Source organism: Heterobasidion irregulare, assembly GCF_000320585.1.
Source record: "Heterobasidion irregulare TC 32-1 unplaced genomic scaffold scaffold_08, whole genome shotgun sequence".
In the NCBI taxonomy this organism is placed as follows: Eukaryota; Fungi; Basidiomycota; class Agaricomycetes; order Russulales; family Bondarzewiaceae; genus Heterobasidion; species Heterobasidion irregulare.
The window spans coordinates 1,627,075-1,644,156 of NW_009258204.1; the positions used below are offsets into that span (position 1 = coordinate 1,627,075).

General features: G+C 52.2%; 3 protein-coding genes across 3 annotated transcripts; 1 reads left to right on the plus strand and 2 right to left on the minus strand.

Annotated features, from left to right (window-relative positions):
* Window positions 1–115: 115 nt before the first annotated feature.
* Window positions 116–7,799, minus strand: HETIRDRAFT_460086 (uncharacterized protein; the record flags this gene model as incomplete). Its single annotated transcript, XM_009551102.1, has 13 exons — window positions 116–319; window positions 385–794; window positions 852–3,710; window positions 3,763–3,934; window positions 3,985–4,088; window positions 4,140–4,289; window positions 4,364–6,314; window positions 6,374–6,619; window positions 6,673–7,317; window positions 7,375–7,393; window positions 7,463–7,545; window positions 7,602–7,722; window positions 7,788–7,799. The coding sequence occupies 13 exons, from the start codon at window positions 7,797–7,799 to the stop codon at window positions 288–290; spliced, it is 6,804 nt and encodes a 2,267-aa protein (XP_009549397.1). The 3' UTR covers window positions 116–287.
* Window positions 7,800–8,275: 476 nt separating this feature from the next.
* On the plus strand, window positions 8,276–11,746 carry HETIRDRAFT_124815 (chloride channel; the record flags this gene model as incomplete). The annotated part of the gene is made up of 22 exons (XM_009551103.1): window positions 8,276–8,565; window positions 8,622–8,698; window positions 8,757–8,860; window positions 8,920–8,969; window positions 9,027–9,043; window positions 9,100–9,116; window positions 9,170–9,277; window positions 9,328–9,403; window positions 9,456–9,548; window positions 9,630–9,751; window positions 9,812–9,850; window positions 9,906–9,935; window positions 9,993–10,124; window positions 10,220–10,320; window positions 10,377–10,464; window positions 10,534–10,604; window positions 10,664–10,803; window positions 10,862–10,887; window positions 10,960–11,194; window positions 11,246–11,344; window positions 11,421–11,560; window positions 11,618–11,746. The coding sequence occupies 22 exons, from the start codon at window positions 8,276–8,278 to the stop codon at window positions 11,744–11,746; spliced, it is 2,184 nt and encodes a 727-aa protein (XP_009549398.1).
* Window positions 11,747–11,971: 225 nt separating this feature from the next.
* HETIRDRAFT_49936 (uncharacterized protein) lies at window positions 11,972–16,735 on the minus strand (the record flags this gene model as incomplete). Its single annotated transcript, XM_009550465.1, has 6 exons — window positions 11,972–13,019; window positions 13,275–13,357; window positions 13,478–13,940; window positions 14,163–14,610; window positions 14,857–15,193; window positions 15,251–16,735. Coding segments are annotated over 6 exons (3,864 nt in total), but the record flags the coding sequence as incomplete, so codon positions are not given.
* Between the last annotated feature and the right edge of the window lie 347 nt (window positions 16,736–17,082).

Consider the following 17,082-nt stretch of genomic DNA (forward strand, 5'->3'; position numbering starts at 1 on the left):
ACGGACATATCATATGGACTGTCAAGACTCAAGCTACTTTTTGCTAAGGACTGGGAGCACAAACAAGTCATAAGTATGCATTTGCATTTGGGGGTTGTTCACTCCTTCACAATTTAATGATGCAACGATAGTTGTTATATTGGAAATCATACAGTAAAGGGACGTAAGAATCATCACAACAGACATGCAATACGACTGGACGACAGAGACATTCTATGTTATATTGATACAATTGCAAAGAAAAGAAGAATGGAAATCCATGACGCGGTCATCCAGCTCATTAATTTTCACGACGAGGCGCTTGTGTAGGACGGAGGGCCTGTAAAGCATGTACCGCGATGAGGATCGGGCCAATGTCTCACCCATAACATCAAGACGACGTACCAGGCGATCGGGTTGAGTTAAGCGCGGACAGAAGAGAAGACTTCTCATCTTCAGACAATCTATCGAAGAGATGGAGGAGGCCGTCCAACGCCACTTTACGATCCTCCTGGGTTGCTTCGAGTACCCTGCGAGCGAAGTGCTCACTCCTCAGTTGCATGAGCGTGATATTAAGGTCCAAGGCCTCGAGTGCCTTGGCAATTGTCTGGTTGTCGGCGGTTTCGTCAATTTGGGCGAGGGAGTTGAGTAGCCGTTCCCGGTACTCTAGTGTGGATTTGGGACTGGCGGCGGCGAGTCGAGCGAGGGAAGATGAACGCGCGATGCGCGCGCGGGTGGCCCAGTAGAAGTACCGACGAGCCTCCTTCCACACAGCAGGCCTCGCACATCCCTTGGCCTCCATACGACCAGTCCGGCTGTGGGATCATCCTATAAACATCGGCTGGTAGATGCGACAAAGAATGAAAACTCACTCGTGAAGGTCAGCATACAAGAGGGCGATCTGCTTATACGTTGGCTGTAGCAGTGTCTCGCGCTTTTCAAGCTGATCGACGGTCGCAGCGATCTCCTCTGGTGTTTTAGAGGGATCCTTGCTGTCCTTCTTCAACTGTGCATACTGCGAATCCAGACGGTCCATTAACCCGACGATCTTGTCCCTGCGCATCTTGATTTCAATGATGCCCTCAGGCTCGAGAACGCCAGCGCGCGCTTCCACATCCGCATACATCTCCATCTGCCCCTCTGCGTTGATCGAGGGATCAAGCACGACCCAGGCACCGCCACGCAGCTCGCCGTTCGGTACAATGTAGACGAACACCGGCTGTTTGTACGCGGACAAACCATCAACGATCTTTGACCCCTGCTTCAGTACCTCGTCGTACATGTCCTGCTGCCCACCGGAGAATCCACGCCAGTTCGCGAAGATAATGAGCGGCAAGCCTTCCCGATTGAAGTCGAAGATCGCCTGCGCAGTTTTGTATGCCGAGTTTGGGTACCAAACTTGGCCTGCCTCCATGATGCGTTGTTCGAACGACGCAGGGTTTGCGGGGTCTGCGGGAATGACGCGCTCTATAGTTCTCGTCTCGACAGCAATTACACCCATCGGAATACCGCCCAGACGTGCACGACCTATAACAACAGTTTGAGCCCACCCACTCAGCGTTTCCTGGAACGAGCCCTTATCGAAGAAGCCGCTAAGCCATTCCGAAGACGCCTCGTCCGTCTTGCCCTCGATGAACCAACGAGGATCATAAGGACCCTTAGGGGGAACATAAGCGATCTCACGATCCCATGGGTCGGCCGATTCGGTGATGGGAAGCTTCTCGCCTTTTGCTTCAGGAACGTACGAAATCCACTCAAGAATGTGGGTGGCGCCCTCCAGGTCACTGCTTGCTGTAAGGTGAGAGATACCGTTCTTGTGCATAATCTGCGTCCCGCCGAGTTGTAAATTGGAGGTGTAGACTTCGCGGCCGAGCACCTTGTTGAGTGCTGGGGCACCAGTGAGGATGATGGGCTGTCCTTCGACCTGCACCGCACGTTCTCCGAGGCGCACAAGATATGCGCCAATACCAACAGATCGCGCAGTAACAAGAGTGATGGTGAAGATGTCGTCGTATGCCCGAGATGTCTCTCCAGCAATGAGACCAGAGCCCTTCAAGCACTCGACACCCAGACCGTCTTGCAGGCCGATGATATCTGTGATCTTGTGCCGGCGCTCTCCTGCTTCTTCGATCTCCTCTGTGAGCACAGAGCCGGTACCCTTTTCCTGGAGTTTCAACCAGTTCTCAGGCGTGAGATACAAATAACTGATCCCCTTCTCTGGCTGATTCTGCTGGTTCCAAGCAACGGAGAATAAACCCATAGCCTCCTCCGCCAGACCGATGCGAGCACCGGAGTTGGCAGAGAGGTAAATGCGGGGCAAGCCCTGTTCACGAGCATATTGGGTGGCGAAATAGAAGTATTGATCCTCTTGAGGGCCAAACGAGCCAATCTTGAACGTGATATCATTGGCGATCACAACCGCCTTCCGGCCAGCAGGATACTCCGGAGTCCTCATCGTGAATACCCATCCGACCATACCGAACGTATTGTTCCCGGGAGCCCTATCAACTTCTACCAGTTGATCATTCTCGTCCAAGACAAGCTCCTTCGACTCAAGATATACCTTCGGCGCAGAGAGCGATGGGTTGATGGTGCGCGCCTTGACCCAGACATTCTGCAATGCCTTCGAAAAAAGGTCAGGAAAATCGTAGACATATGTGGTGCCGATGAGATGAGCTTGGTAACGTTTAGGCTGCAACGACTCTTTGGTCGGGTAAGGCTGGTGGACGGGCTGCAAATGAAGAGGACCCTTGTCACCGATCGACTTGAGGATAGTGGTACCCTTGTCAGTCGTGATCTCCTGGTAGCCATGGTAGTTGACGATGAAGCCTGAGACATTCTCGATGATACAACGGATAGGTGTTACGTTCCCTTCACTGTCCTCGAGCGCGATACGGATCTCGGAGCTGGTAACGTGCAAGCGCCAGAGCCTCTTTCCATGACGCTCGATGAATCCAGTAATAGCCGTTAGCACATCCTCGTAAGTGACTGGAAGGTTGTACACAAAATTCATGAAGATGTGGTTGCAATCGGCGTTACGGTACTTGACGCTGACGACCTCCAAAGCGTCGAGGATACTAGTGACACGGCGATCAGTCTCAGAGATGAGGTATTGCGCCGTGTTCATGTGATCCCGAAGCCGACCAGGGCGGATGAGAGCCCGAATGAAGAAGCGGTGATCGAGCTGATTCTCTCGCGCCACGCCGTGGTAGATGTGGATCTGCTTGCTCGCGGCGAAGCAAGGAGTGAGGTTGTAGTTCGACAGGCGACTGAGCTCGAGCTGGAACGCAAGAGCAGGCTCGATATTACGGAGAGCCTGTTCTTCACGCCACGAGCCCTCCATTTCGCGCAGGGTGTAGTACCAAGGATATTGACCGGGACGACAGATGATGATGGACACACGGCGAACACCTCTCGCGGCGAGCGTTGACCTGCGGCTATTGATGAACGAGTCGATCTTCTCGCACCAATCAGCTTCCGACATGTCGTCGGCTACATCGAAGATACGAAGCGCCAGGTTAAGAACGTTTGGTGGCTGAGCATTGCCGCCGTAGCGTTGATCGTACTCGGCAGTGTCGAAAGCGGGGAGGAGAGATACAACATGCTCAAGTCCTCGCGAGAGAGCTTCGAGGTTGGCGAAAGACGCGATCGCACCAGAGCGAACGGGCTGTGACCGGTTGCGACTGATCATGTAAGTGAGATCGCTCACAGAGCCTTGACGCCGGCTTTCGCTATCCGAGAAGCTCAGACAGAGGGAAAAAAAGAAGGCTTGACATCACTTACCCGAATCTCTCAATGCGCGGGGTCTGAGGCGGTGAATGCGACTGACCGAGGTTGAATCGCCAGGTGACAACACTGGGTGCGTCACCGTCGTCGGATCCATCTCCTTCCTCATAGTCGATAGACAACAAGTTATAGGCTCTGTACGCACGCCGCACGTATACCTCCAGGGCCGCTATAATGATATCAGTAAGCCACCACATGTTCTGAACCGCTTGAACTCACCAAGCGTTACGGAAGGATCTTCGTTTGTGAAGAAAGAAGGCAGGACATCGAACACCGTGTATCGCGAGTCACTGAGCTCCTTGAGCACGTCGGCAGAAGGCGTCCTAAAAACATTTAAGTAAAGATAATCACAGAGATCATGTCAAACGAAATACCTGTGGTTACCGAAACCTTGCTCCCCATAGTACGTGTTACTAACGCTATTCTTCAGGACGGCCTCCATCTGCACCAAACGTTCCTCGTACGAAGGCATCTGACCCGCGATCAACACCTCGCGCGCCTTGAGAGACACCTGTGTCGAAGAACTACCACCCGCCAATAATGAAATTAGAAACGATTCAGAATGAAACACCCTGAAAGACAGATAAAAAAAACCTACCGAGCCTCCAGGGCCGCCAAGCCTTGCGCCATCTGGTAAAGCCTACTCTCCGTATTCGACACTGGCAGCCCATCCGACTTGACATAGTCTAGAATTGCCAAAACCAGCTTCGCCTTACTCTGCGCCTTGATGTGACTCAGCACGAGCGACGCGACCTGCTCAAGGTCATCTTTGTACTGATCCCGCAAAGCCAACACGCGCGCCTCGATGCTTCCTCCAAACAGCTTCTCCGTCTCGACGTACCGCTCGAGCAAATTCGCAATCACGTGTACTTCGTGCCCGCGCAGGCCTCCCAAGAACCGGTCGACGACGTCGATCAGCGCTCCCAGTTGCGTGCGGAACATCGCGCGCTCCTGCGGCCGGACGTTGTCCTGAACGTAGTGCTCAAGCAGCTTCTTCAACCGCGCCGCGGGGAACTCGTGTCCGTCGCCCTTCGACTTCGCGGAATCGATCGCGGAACGAATGCTATCTTCGAGTTTCGCAGGCATGCGGCCTGAGAGGGACGAAAGAATGGCAGATGCCTCCGAGTACGGAAGCTCGGGGTCATGGAGGACCTCAACCAGGTCTTTGAAGGTCGACGGCATGATCGCCTGGTTGTCGAACCCGTCCAGGATGTTGTTGAGGATATCGATATAATGATGCAAGCGCTGATGTGGTTTGGTCCCGGTGACACCAGGCAGGCCCATGGGAGGAATGAGACCGTCAAACGGCTTTGCATGCTTGACGCGGGCAGGATCGTCCAAGGTGAGGATCCCGAGGATATCGCCGGGCACCAACGTGACGCCGGGCTGTTTGACAAAATTGACGATACCGTCCTCCGCAGCAACGAGAGGCATATACATCTTCATGACCTCAATCTCTGCGTACGGCTCTCCAGCATTGACGTGATCGCCGCTGTCAACTAGGAAGCGAACAAGCTTACCCGGACTTGGACTGCGAAGCTGCGTGGGGTCATTCTCCTGCTCGACGAGGCACGTTTTTGAGTCAATCATGAGACGAAGTGATCCAACCTCCTCCCGCCAGTAGATCGAGTGGCTCTTGTCATTCAGCAAAACGAGTAATCCGCCGTCAGCAAGAGGGCGAGCGCCGACCATGGTACGACCACCATTTACGAAAAGCGTCCAAGCGGTACGAGATGAACGGGTCGCCGTGAAGGAGTAGCGGATGTTTTCGTAAATAAAGTCGACGCCAAAGACGGTCTTGAGAGTGTCGCGCGACGGGACCTGGCCCTTGTCCAAGATCCGCTTGTACTCTGTCCAGCACGCCTCTGAAGCCAAGTGTGCCTTCGTCACGGCGCCGCAAATCACAGCCAAGGTCGCATCAGGGCGCTCCGCCGTCAACTTGTCACTAATTAGCGAGTCGAGCCACCCAGTCGTGAACGTGTTCTCCTCGAACGCTTGCATTTCCAAGAGCTTGATGAGATATTCGACCGTCGTCCTGAAGTCACCCCGGATGCTCAGCTCCTTAAGCGCGACAACCATGTTCTTCCTGCTCTCTGACCGGTCCTGACCGTACGCGAAGATATGTCCGAATTGCGAATCCGCGAACTCGTGCAACCCACCGGCACTACCAACGGAGAAGTAGCCCCAGACATTCGTACTTGAGCGGAAGTTGAGCTCCTGGAGAGAGCCCGATGACGGCTTGAAGCCCGCGTCGGGGTTCTCCGCGGTGATGCGCACGGCGACGACATGCCCCTTCGGGCGCGGCTTACGCTGAAGCTGATTCGATTCGGGCTTGACCATGTCAAAGTCAATTTCGGAGGACCCGTTCGGTGCCACTCCGTACAGCTGGCGGATGGTCTTGATCCGGTGCAAGGGTATACCCATGGCGATCAAGAGTTGAGCGGCAGGCAAATTCACGCCAGAGACCATCTCGGTCGTGGGATGTTCAACTTGGAGGCGTGGGTTCAGCTCAAGGAAGTAGAAGACATCGTCGGACTGGCTGTAGAGATCTTAGTAAAAGAAATCAATCATCGCGATCATAACCGGTGGTGAGAATAGATGCGCATACATTCAACCGTCCCAGCACTGACGTATCCAACAAGCTTGGCCAAACGGACCGCTGCACGTTCCATTTCCTCGAAAGTCTCAGGCTTCGCGATGGTGACGGGGGCTTCTTCGATGATTTTTTGGTGCCGCCGTTGTACCGAGCAGTCACGCCCAAAAAGGGAGATGGCATTTCCATACTGATCGGCCAATAGCTGCACCTCTAAGTGTCGGGCCTGACCAGCAAGCTTCATAATGAAAATCGGGGAACCTATAAACGCATTTTAGTTGCCAGAAATGCCTTAGCAGAGAGCATATACACACCTGGTATTTCACCAACAACTGCGTGATATGCATTCTTGAAGTCCTCGGGTCTGTCTACCTTCCGGATACCCTTCCCCCCTCCGCCTTCACTCGCCTTGATCATGACAGGCCAGCCAATCTCCTCAGCCTTGACCAAGCCCTCCTCCACATTCGTTACACACGCATCCTGGTATGCCTTGTCCGGGACAGTCACCCACCCCGCGTCCGAAAGGGTCGTTTCCGTTATGCCCGTGCCGGACCAGGCCATAGTCGGCACCTCCGCGCTCTGTGCAACGATCGTGCTCGAAATCTTGTCTCCTAGACTGCGCATCGCGCTCCCAGGAGGACCAATAAAGACGATTCTATTCTTGCTAGCGGCGAGGCTCTCAGGTAAACGGGGATTCTCAGAAGCGTGTCCCCAGCCGGCCCAGACCGCATGGACGCCTAGACGCTCGGCGACGTCGACAATGAGGTCAACATTGGCATAGTTGTTATTGTTGCTTCCTCCTGGGACCTCTACATAGCGATCAGCCATGCGGATGTACTCCGCGTTGACCTTGAGGTCCTCTGGGGTGGCCATGACCGTGAACTCGACGACGCGCTCATCGCCAAATGTCTCGTAACTCCATTGTCGGATAGAGCGGATTTCCTTGACGGCAGCAATACCTAAATGAACGCAGTGTTAGATCGAAATCCTCTCGAGAGGATCGGAGACGACAAGACCATTGTTCGCGATGAGAACCTGACGCGCGAGTATGCAGCAGACGCGTGAGCATACAGATGATCACACGCGTATATCGATTTGGCTTACGTTTGTGATGACGGTGTGGCCGCCATTCGCCTTGACAAAATCAAGAACACGACCAGCAACAGCCTTGTCTACAGAGTTACCGCCTACGGGAGAGTCGCTGAGTGCAGGTTCGGCCGAACGGAGCTCAGGATGTGCATACCGATGAAATGGGCGACTTTGGCGTGATCATACACAGACATGTCGTTGAGAGATGGTGGGAGGGAGGAAGAAAGAAGTGGTTTGAGGCGAACGGAAGAGGCGTGGACGGAAACCCACTTCGGCTTGCGATGAGCACGTTCACTCGCCTCTGGGGAAACTGCCCCAGCCCCAAAAACTGGTTTTTTACGTCAGCTGGCATCCACCATCGAGCGTGCGCCGATCTCGGTCAGTCCTCGGCCCTCTCCCGTCGTCGTCCTCACTATCCCCTCAAGCGAGACGTTGCGGAGCTTCCGGCCATGGCCGATCTTCTCTTCATATCCGATTTGATATCCTGATCATTGTCCGCCGGCATTGTCATGCAATGAGATGCAATGAGCACCGCGAGAGAACCCAGTCATGACACTGATCATCATCAGTCTTTACTCTTGTTGTTCTTTTACTATCTTTCTCATTTATAGAACAACAATGTTACGTTTATAACCTTTAGCGATCGAATCTTCACCGAAACGCCGACAAAATGCGCGATTCTGGCCCACATACCCTAACCTTAATCTCAGTCTAGGACTACCAATGGATCGGCTCGTGCGACGACGTGCCCCTTGCGCTCAACGACGCGGCCTCCAGGACGCGACGGAATCACCTCGACCATCCCAACGACAACCCACTACTCATGCGATGCGAGAAAATCTAGACGGCGAAGAATATGAGCTTCTTGACAACGCGAACGTCTGGTCGCGCAGTCCTCACAGACACCGCATGCGCACACACTATCGAGACGGGAACGTCATCGACTGGTGGCAGGAAGAGTCTGCGGAGCGCGAGCGCGCGAAGGAAATTCACTCAAAGGACGGCCTCAGGGGGATCCTCGCGCCTTTATTGGAGGCAGCAAAGATGTGGTTTGTGATCGTGGCTACGGGTATCGGGGTGGGTGTCGCCGGCGGGTGGTTGGATATGTTGGTGAAATGGTGAGCAGCCTCAAGATCTGCTAGTTGTGGGATTATGTGAAGCTTGCTTTCGACAGGCTTGGAGATCTTAAAGAGGGCCGATGTGCGGAAGGGATATTCTATAACTCTGTCGCTTGCTGTAGTGGTCTTGATCGTATGTATCATATCATACTCACAATGGCGCGACTATCTTCACTTCCACATTTGTATAGCCGGAGAAGTTTGTCATGAATGGCAGTCTTGGAGTCAGTATCTTGGCGTAGAATCGATACTGGGCCAGTCTTCACTCCAATCCCTAGTGTATATTGCCCTGTCGGTGAGTTATTCCTGTCAAGCATTGATATCAAAGGTGCTGATGAGCAAGCCAACGCCTAGGTCGCGTTTGCTGCAAGCTCAGCTTTGCTTGTCGTGACTTACGCTCCCTAGTGAGTCTAGCTATCTCTGGTGATATGAACTCTCGAGCCATCGCTCACATCTCTCAGCGCATTTCATACCGGTAGTAAGTCTCATGAACCTGCACAACTTGCCTATGTCCGACTGTCTATCCTTTATCAGTTCCAGAAATCAAAGCAGTTGGTTGCACATCCCTTTCTACTTACAAAGCAAATACTCAAAAACCCGGCAGATTCTAGGCGGCTATGTCCTAGACTCTTTCTTAAGCTCGTGGACTCTCCTCATCAAAGCATTGGGTCTTGCGCTCTCCGTTGCCTCAGGACTCTCTCTTGGGAAAGAGGTATGCAGGCAAGAAAGGAGATGGATACACTAATTCATCTATGGCTATAGGGACCTCTGGTTCATGTTTCCTGCTGCATGGCGTTTCTTCTCTCTCGATTATTCAAACAATTCCGCGACAACGAAGGTTCTTCACATACTACTATTGATTTTTGTGAGCAGATTTAACACTGTCTCAGCTCACAAACGGAAATTGCTGGCTGCGGCCGCGGCCGCTGGCGTATCTGTCGCATTCGGGAGCCCGCTCGGCGGTGTCCTTTTCGGCCTCGAAGGTCAGTCGTATGACCTCTTCTGGACGCTCACGTTCAACATCCTCGCGATGATGTTTATCATTGGCTTTGTGTTTGGCACAGAGCTGGACACGTTTGCGAACGAGTCAGACGTGATGTGGCGCGGCTTCGTGACCTCCGTCATAGCCGCCGTGGCACTACAGTACGTCGACCCATTCGGGACGAAAAAGCTGGTGTTGTTCCAGGTCCGTCATGCTCTCTGATCATCGAAAGGTTGTACACCGACACGTTTGCAAACGTCAAAGGTTACCAATGGAGGAGACACGTGGCGCGCGTTCGAGCTGGTATGCTAGCGTCTACTCTTTCGGTGCCATCGCCATATGAATAGCAGCGTTCCAGATTCCGTGGCTTTTCCTCGGTGTGATAGGCGTGCGTCGTCTCTTATCATGGTACCTAAAGCTAATCCTTATATCCTATGATTCTTAGGGAGTCCTTGGTGCCCTTCTTATCAAGCTTAACGTAGCAGCGGCCGTTTATCGGCGTCATAGTATTCTTCACCAGATGCCAATACTCGAAGTTGTAGGTGTCACGGCTATCACTGCGGCCGTCAGCTACCTGGTAAGGCGAACCATCTGTTCATGAATGCCCACATTGATAGCGTCCCAATCAACTAGGTCGTCTTTCTCAGGTAAGGACTCCCTTTGCATCTGCAGATCAGATGCAAATTCGACTCCAGAGTACAGTCTTCAGAACTAGTCGCCAACCTCTTCCAGGAGTGTGATCCCACCCGCGGCGATTTCCACGGGCTGTGCAAGTACGCGTTGATCTCTTGTCGCCCTCCTATATGCCCTAAATATGACCTGCGATAAGCCCGAGTGCGATGTGGGAAAATATCTTCCTTCTCACCCTCACCGCTATGACCAAAATTGGATTCACTGCGTGGACGTTTGGTATGATGGTAAGCTGACAGAAATAGGTCCTGTCCTGCCTTTCAAAGAGAAGTGGATGCTCAAAGGGGTCGTTCCAGGTGCCAGCAGGTATCTTTCTTCCTACGATCGCAATTGGTGCCTCTCTCGGCCGTGCGGTTGGTCTAATGACGTGCGGATCATTCAATTCTCCTTCCTTAAATACAATCTCACCTAATCTTTCTTGGATAGCCAAGGTCTACACCGAGCATATCCGAAGGCGTGGATATTTTCAGCTTGTCCCCCAGATCCATCTGTGCGCTGTGTATCGCCAGGTTTCTACGCAGTTATCGGTGCTTCAGCCATGCTCGGGGGCGTTACGCGAATGACGAGTTGGTCTTCTCAAGCGTTTTCTCTCTTTTCATTCTATGCTGACCCCTGAAAAACAAGTATCTCTGGTCGTCATACTTTTCGAGGTAAGCAAAAACTACTTGCAGTTTATCCATTGATTCATATCCATAATATGAATGTATGTATGGCTTCTGTAGCTGACAGGCGCACTCTCACACGTCCTGCCCATCATGATAGCCGTCATGGTTTCAAAATGGGTCGCAGATGCCTTCGGAAAAGAGGGCATATATTCTATCTGGATCGCTATGCGGCGGTACCCATGGCTCGCACCCGTCGAGTACCATGACAAGGGAGAAGTGGCCGGGCAGCTGATGGTTCCAGCTAAAAACTTAGTCGTTGTGCAGAGTGGGGAGGTCTCTCTCGGCGAGCTGAGTGCGTTCTTTGATGCCTGCGATTGAAGCGACGCTCAGATCTCATCCATAGGCCAGCTAGTCAAAATATGGGAATATCAAGGCTTCCCCGCTGTGGGGAACAAAAAGCTGCTTGGATTCGTGGCAAGGGAAAAGTTGAAAGCATATATCGGTCCGTTTATTCTGATGGCATCCCTGAACGCCCTCTCATACCTCTTATGAAGAGCCATTAGTTGCGGGGGGCGCAGAATTGGACCGCAAGTGCAGTTTCTCTCAACGTACTTCTCCTTCTGCAGACATGCTCGATTTGTCTGCGCTACTTGAGGATGTCTTACAGCTGCGGAAAGACCTCCCTCTCGAGCTCGTTGTGAGCATGTTCCGCAAATTGGTGTGTGATGCTACCCTCCGCCGATAGTCCTCTCTGATTACTTGTTTGCCTGTGCAGAATCTGCGGCACATCATGTTCACCCAAGCCGGTGAGCTGACTGGTATGATCGCAAAAACGGATATTGTGGCCCTGTCGACTGCTCATTTCCCTCACACCGCTGCATTAGCTGAACACCCAGTCGGCTAGATATCAATGTTGATAGCATGAGTCTTTTAGATCTCAACAGTGTACTTTTGCAATCTACTCGTTTGATAGTGTCCTGTGATATATATATATTCTGTTATTGCATACTCCTGGCGAAGATTACGTTTTATATAAGTAGTATATAGCAGTGAAGGAACACACTGTCCTTTGATGGACAAGGGATCAGGACGACTGATGCTCAAGGGAATGAATCGTGCTTACCGTCACCTAAGCAACTGGAATTGGTTGCGTCGAGATCGCCGGAGTCTCCGCTCTGCATTGCTCCCAGGCCGCACCATGCACAAACCGCGAAAAGTCGATCGCAGTCTCCACCGCCCCTAACACACCCACTGTTCGAGGGGACCATAATCCGGCCCTACATGTGGCAGGCACCCAGAACAACATCTCAGATTGAGGGCCTTGCACCCAACCGTCCTCTACCACCGAGTCATCCGTATAAAACCCTTCACTGTCCAAAGCACATAGCTCCATTCCTCGCACGTGGCGCGTAAAGCTCTGTGGCCATAACAGTTGATCGTGAGTATCTATGCCCCAAATCGCGGCTGTGTTATCTGCAGAGCCCGATGCTAGACGTCGCCCGTCATGCGACAACGCGATAGACAAGACTCGGTCTGTATGTCCACGTATTGGAACAGACAAAGGAGCACCTGATTCTAGGTCCCAAATTCTGATGCTTGCATCCTGTGAGCCGGAAAAAAGTTTGGTCCCATCGACAGATATTGCGAGAGTGAGGACAGGGCCATGATGCCCTGTAAGCGTGTTTATGGGTTCATCTGCCTCTACATCCCATATTCGGATAGCCATGTCATGCGAGCCAGAGACAAGACGACGTCCATCACCATTAGGGCAGAAAAGCACTGAGTGAACAGGACCTTCAGGACCTTCAAGCAGTCTCGGTTGCTCGTGAGCGCTGTGCACGTTCCAGATGCGGATCTTGCCGTCCGCCGAGCCCGATGCGATGTGCTCTCCATCTGGAGAGAATGCGACAGAATAAACCCAACCCCCACGTCCTTGGAAGGTTTGACACAAAGATTCGTCCGGCGGTGAACGAGTATTCCAAATTCTGACGGTCTCGTCATCGGAGCCAGACACTATGTATTGACCATCGGATGAGAATGCAATGCAGCGAACATGGTCTTCGTGTTCCATAGGAAAATTGAACATAAATTCTCCCGTATACGCGTTCCACATGCTGATATTGCAATCATCAGAGCCAGTGGCGATGCGTTCGCCAAATGGGGCGAAGGAAAGAACGCTGTGGAACCCTCCTGGCCAGTGGAGCGATGGAAAAAGGTCCAGCTCCGTTGCACTGTCCCGAATACGGATCGAGTTGCCGTCTCCGGCAGACGCAACATACTTCCCGTCAGGAAAACTGAGTGACACAGAACGAACCCAGTCGTCGTGTTTGAGAGATATATTGGGCTGCGTACTTGGGAGTGCCGTGTCCCACACCCGTAAAGTCCCGTCATCAGAACCTGAGATGACTTGGGAAGGGTCTGTCGTTGAGAACACGACACAAGTGATAGGTCCTTGATGGCCTTTCAAGGGTCCGCACACGAACGTCGAAGTATCCATGTCCAAAACCCTGATAGTCTTCTCAGTGTTGCCGCAGGCCAGACGTTTCCCGTCCGGCGAGAACGCGACGGCAGATCCACGTACATCCCATGCAGTGGCCAATGGTATGGTACGTGATAAGATGAGAGTATCCTCGACGTCCCAGATGATGATGTTGTTGTCTTCCGCAGTCGTCGCGACATACTTGCCGTCTGAGGAGAAGACAACAGAACGCACTATCGCATGGTGCTTCTCTAACGGTTCAAAGATGTTCGTACCAGTCTTGATATCCCATAGACGGACTGTGCGGTCGTCCGAGCCTGATACTATACGGCTACCACCTGGAGAGAAGGCCAAGGTTCGTACGGGACCTGTATGGCCCTGAAGAGGACCACATAAGCACTCGCCCGTATACGCATTCCATACACGTATCGTCTGGTCTTCTGACCCAGAGGCGAGTTTACTGGTGTCCAAGGAGAAGGCGAGAGCGTGGATTGCTTCTGTGTGGCCTTTCAAAGTCCAGTTGCACCGTCCGCTTTCCACCGCCCAAATCCGAACCAATTTGTCAGTTTCTCCAGTAGCGGCAAGAATCCCATCGGAAGATAAGACGGCAGTGGAGACACTGCGTTTTTCCTCTTTTAATAACGACATTTTGGAGATAGTTTCACCATCCATCTGCCAGGTCCAGATGGTGTCTCCATCAATGCCAACGATCAGCCCACTGTCTTTGAGGGATTGAATAGAATAAAATGTCCGCGGGATATCAACGGAGCGCCGTAGAGCATCGAGGTTCCACATCCTGATAGAGGTGTCATCGGAAGCAGAGACAGCAATCGCCTTCGACATTGCGACGCAATTAACAGTGCCTGTATGCCCAAGCAATGGTTCGCAGGCCCCTTGGCATGTCTCTATATCCCAGAGCCGAATAGTACAATCCATCGAGCCTGAGAGAATGCGGTTGCTCTCGCTATCGAACGCGACTGAGACGACGTAGCCTGTATGAGCAGTCATAGGCTGCCCGACTGGATTCCCAGTCAGTGGATCCCACATCCTGACTGAATAGTCATCAGATCCAGACGCCACCAGCCTACCATCTGGTGACCATGCGACAGCACGAACATAGTCCGTATGACCAGTGAAAGGTTCGAGGATAATACGGCCAGTTTCAGTGCTCCACATCCGGATGGATCTATCATCTGAAGCAGTAGCTATCTTCCTCCCGTCAGGAGAGAACGCAACGGATCGCACATAGTCGGTGTGGCCTTCCAAGATCTTGTAGGTAGTATGTGCGGCTTCCAATGTCCAGAGGTGGACATTGGAGTCAGTAGACCCTGCAGCCACCCTTGAACCGTCAGACGAGATGGCCACGGAGAGCAAGGCATCTGAACTTTCTTCCATTGGGCCGTACAAAAGGATGCCGGAATCGACCTCCCATACTCGAACAGAGCCGTCCCTGCAGCCAGAGACGAGACGCTTTCCACTTGAGGAGATGTCTATTGAGACAATCGAGTCAGAATCGTCGCCCATAGTCCGAATACAATCCCCTGTTGTAGAATCCCAGACACGCACAGAACCGTCGGCCTGTCCCGAATAAATCCGTTTGCTGTCCGCGGAGATTGCAACTGCCAGGACTCCATTTTGATCATGCGACCACCAGGCAAGACGTAGGGCCGGCGAATGATCCGACTGACGACCTTTGACATCGAGCAGCCCTTGGAACTGAGGCCGGTATTGTTTTGATACTCGCGAATCGCTGGGTGCGAAAGCCAAAGCTGACAGGTAGATATGAGGAGCACTTTCTCGAATTGGATCTCGAGATATTAGAACGAATCGACTGGCATCCTTTGCGAAGGATGCCAACTCCTTGTCAGATGTCTGTTTCGAAGTATGAGAACTTGTTTGCAACAGTTGATAAGAACATGAAATATTGACCTCCAGCCATTCAGCTGTAAACAGAAGGGCCCGTGCAGCAGACTCTACTGCGTTCACTAGGCTCAGAACTTCTAGCCAGAACAGAAACCGAGTTCGTAAAAATATTCTGAGGAGATTCACGAGTTCAACATCTCGTCTCTCAGACATGTCGTGAAGGTCGCGAAGGTGATCAGCCCAGTATCTGCAAGCGTACGATAGGCTGGAAGGGATGTGTTTTGAGACAAGGTCTTCGATGTTTGGTACATCCTTGTTGGCCAAGTGCGATGATTTCAAACCGCAGATATTGAACCTCAGTCCATTTCTCTCGTGAAGCATCAGCTTGAGACAAGCGATGGTGACGTTTGTGTTGGCACGTATGCGATCAATGAAGAAGTGCTGTTTGGTGCACCGTTTACGATCCATCAAGTATTCTGCGAAAGAATGATGTCGGAGAGAGACGCCTTTATGCTCGTCGATGGAGATCATGGAGCTTAGTTTTAGATGTACTGCGCTGGAGGACAGTGAGTGATATCCATCCTCGAAGAGTTCTTGGAAATCTTCGAGAGTCAAAGGGGCTTTCTCCAAAGCGAGAGCACCTATCGTTCTATGGAAGCCATCTATAGGTTGGTCGCTGTTAGGGAATGATCTCGACAAGACCTGTTGATAGAGCATGTCGACGCTGTCATATCTGTGCCGAAGGCCCGCAGACACCACGGACGACAATTGTTTATCATAGTCATCGGAGTTTGATTGAATGGAATCCATTGCAGCCTGAGCCCAAGTGAAGAGTCCAGCGGAGTGCGCCTCAATTTTACGAATTTGGTCAGGACGCGGCCAAGTTGGCGGTAGCTGATTCACTCTCCGGATTTCCCTGAACCTGTGCTCCAGGTAGCGACGGACGTCACTGTTGGTTGTATCGTCGACGTTTACTCCCGTGGGCAGCTCGAGCCGTTTGATACTCTGATCCTTGAATGCTCGCGCGATCTCTTCATCGCCTCGGCTTGTCACGATGAGTTTAACCTTGGGTGTCAATTCAGACCAGCGTCCGATGGTATCCAGAAAAGCAGTCCAGTCATCAGGGTAGGTGCGGCGGTCACAGTGGTCAATACCGTCCAAAAGAATGACCGGGTGTTTTGTTAATTGGTCGATGCTTTTCGTCAGTGGGTCGACTATCAGCCCGTCAAAGCTAGGAAGAACTTCGCTGGTGTCGACTTTGGGCCCGGTCTCGTCGACCAGATTGAAATGAATTGCAGTCTTCAGCACTGGATTGAATGAGACGAGGTCGAAGGCTACAGAGCGCCAGATGTAGTGGGGGAAGCCATTAGCAGAGTTCACGACGAAGGAGCCTCCACACCGCTGCTGCTGATCGAGTTCGGCAATGATGTTTCCTGCGATTGCTGTCTTTCCTGATCCTGGACCGCCAATGAGCCAAAGGACATTCGGCGCTTCAGTATCATTCAGCCACTCTGACACGTCTTCCAGGATCTCTCTTCGAGTCCCTTCCAAGAAGAAAACTTTGGCAAATTCGGCCCTAGCATCGTGGGGGTATAGTGCGCTGGAAAGTCGATCGTCCTCGTCGACTGGAATAGGATAATGAGTCGATACACAACGTTACAGGCGAATTCAAAACCTGCGCACTCGTCAAGCTCATCGCTGGAACGTCGTCGTTTGTCTCGTATTGTGTCCTTCGATATGGTTCATCGAAGTATGATGTACCCTTGCGTTCAGTGAAATTTCGTTTGAGTTTTCTGAGTAAGCGTTTAAAATCCGCAAACAGATCTTGACGATTTTCAATCGCTCTCTCGTTATCTGCAGAACATGAAACCGTGAAAAGACGGTTCGTTGGAATCTGC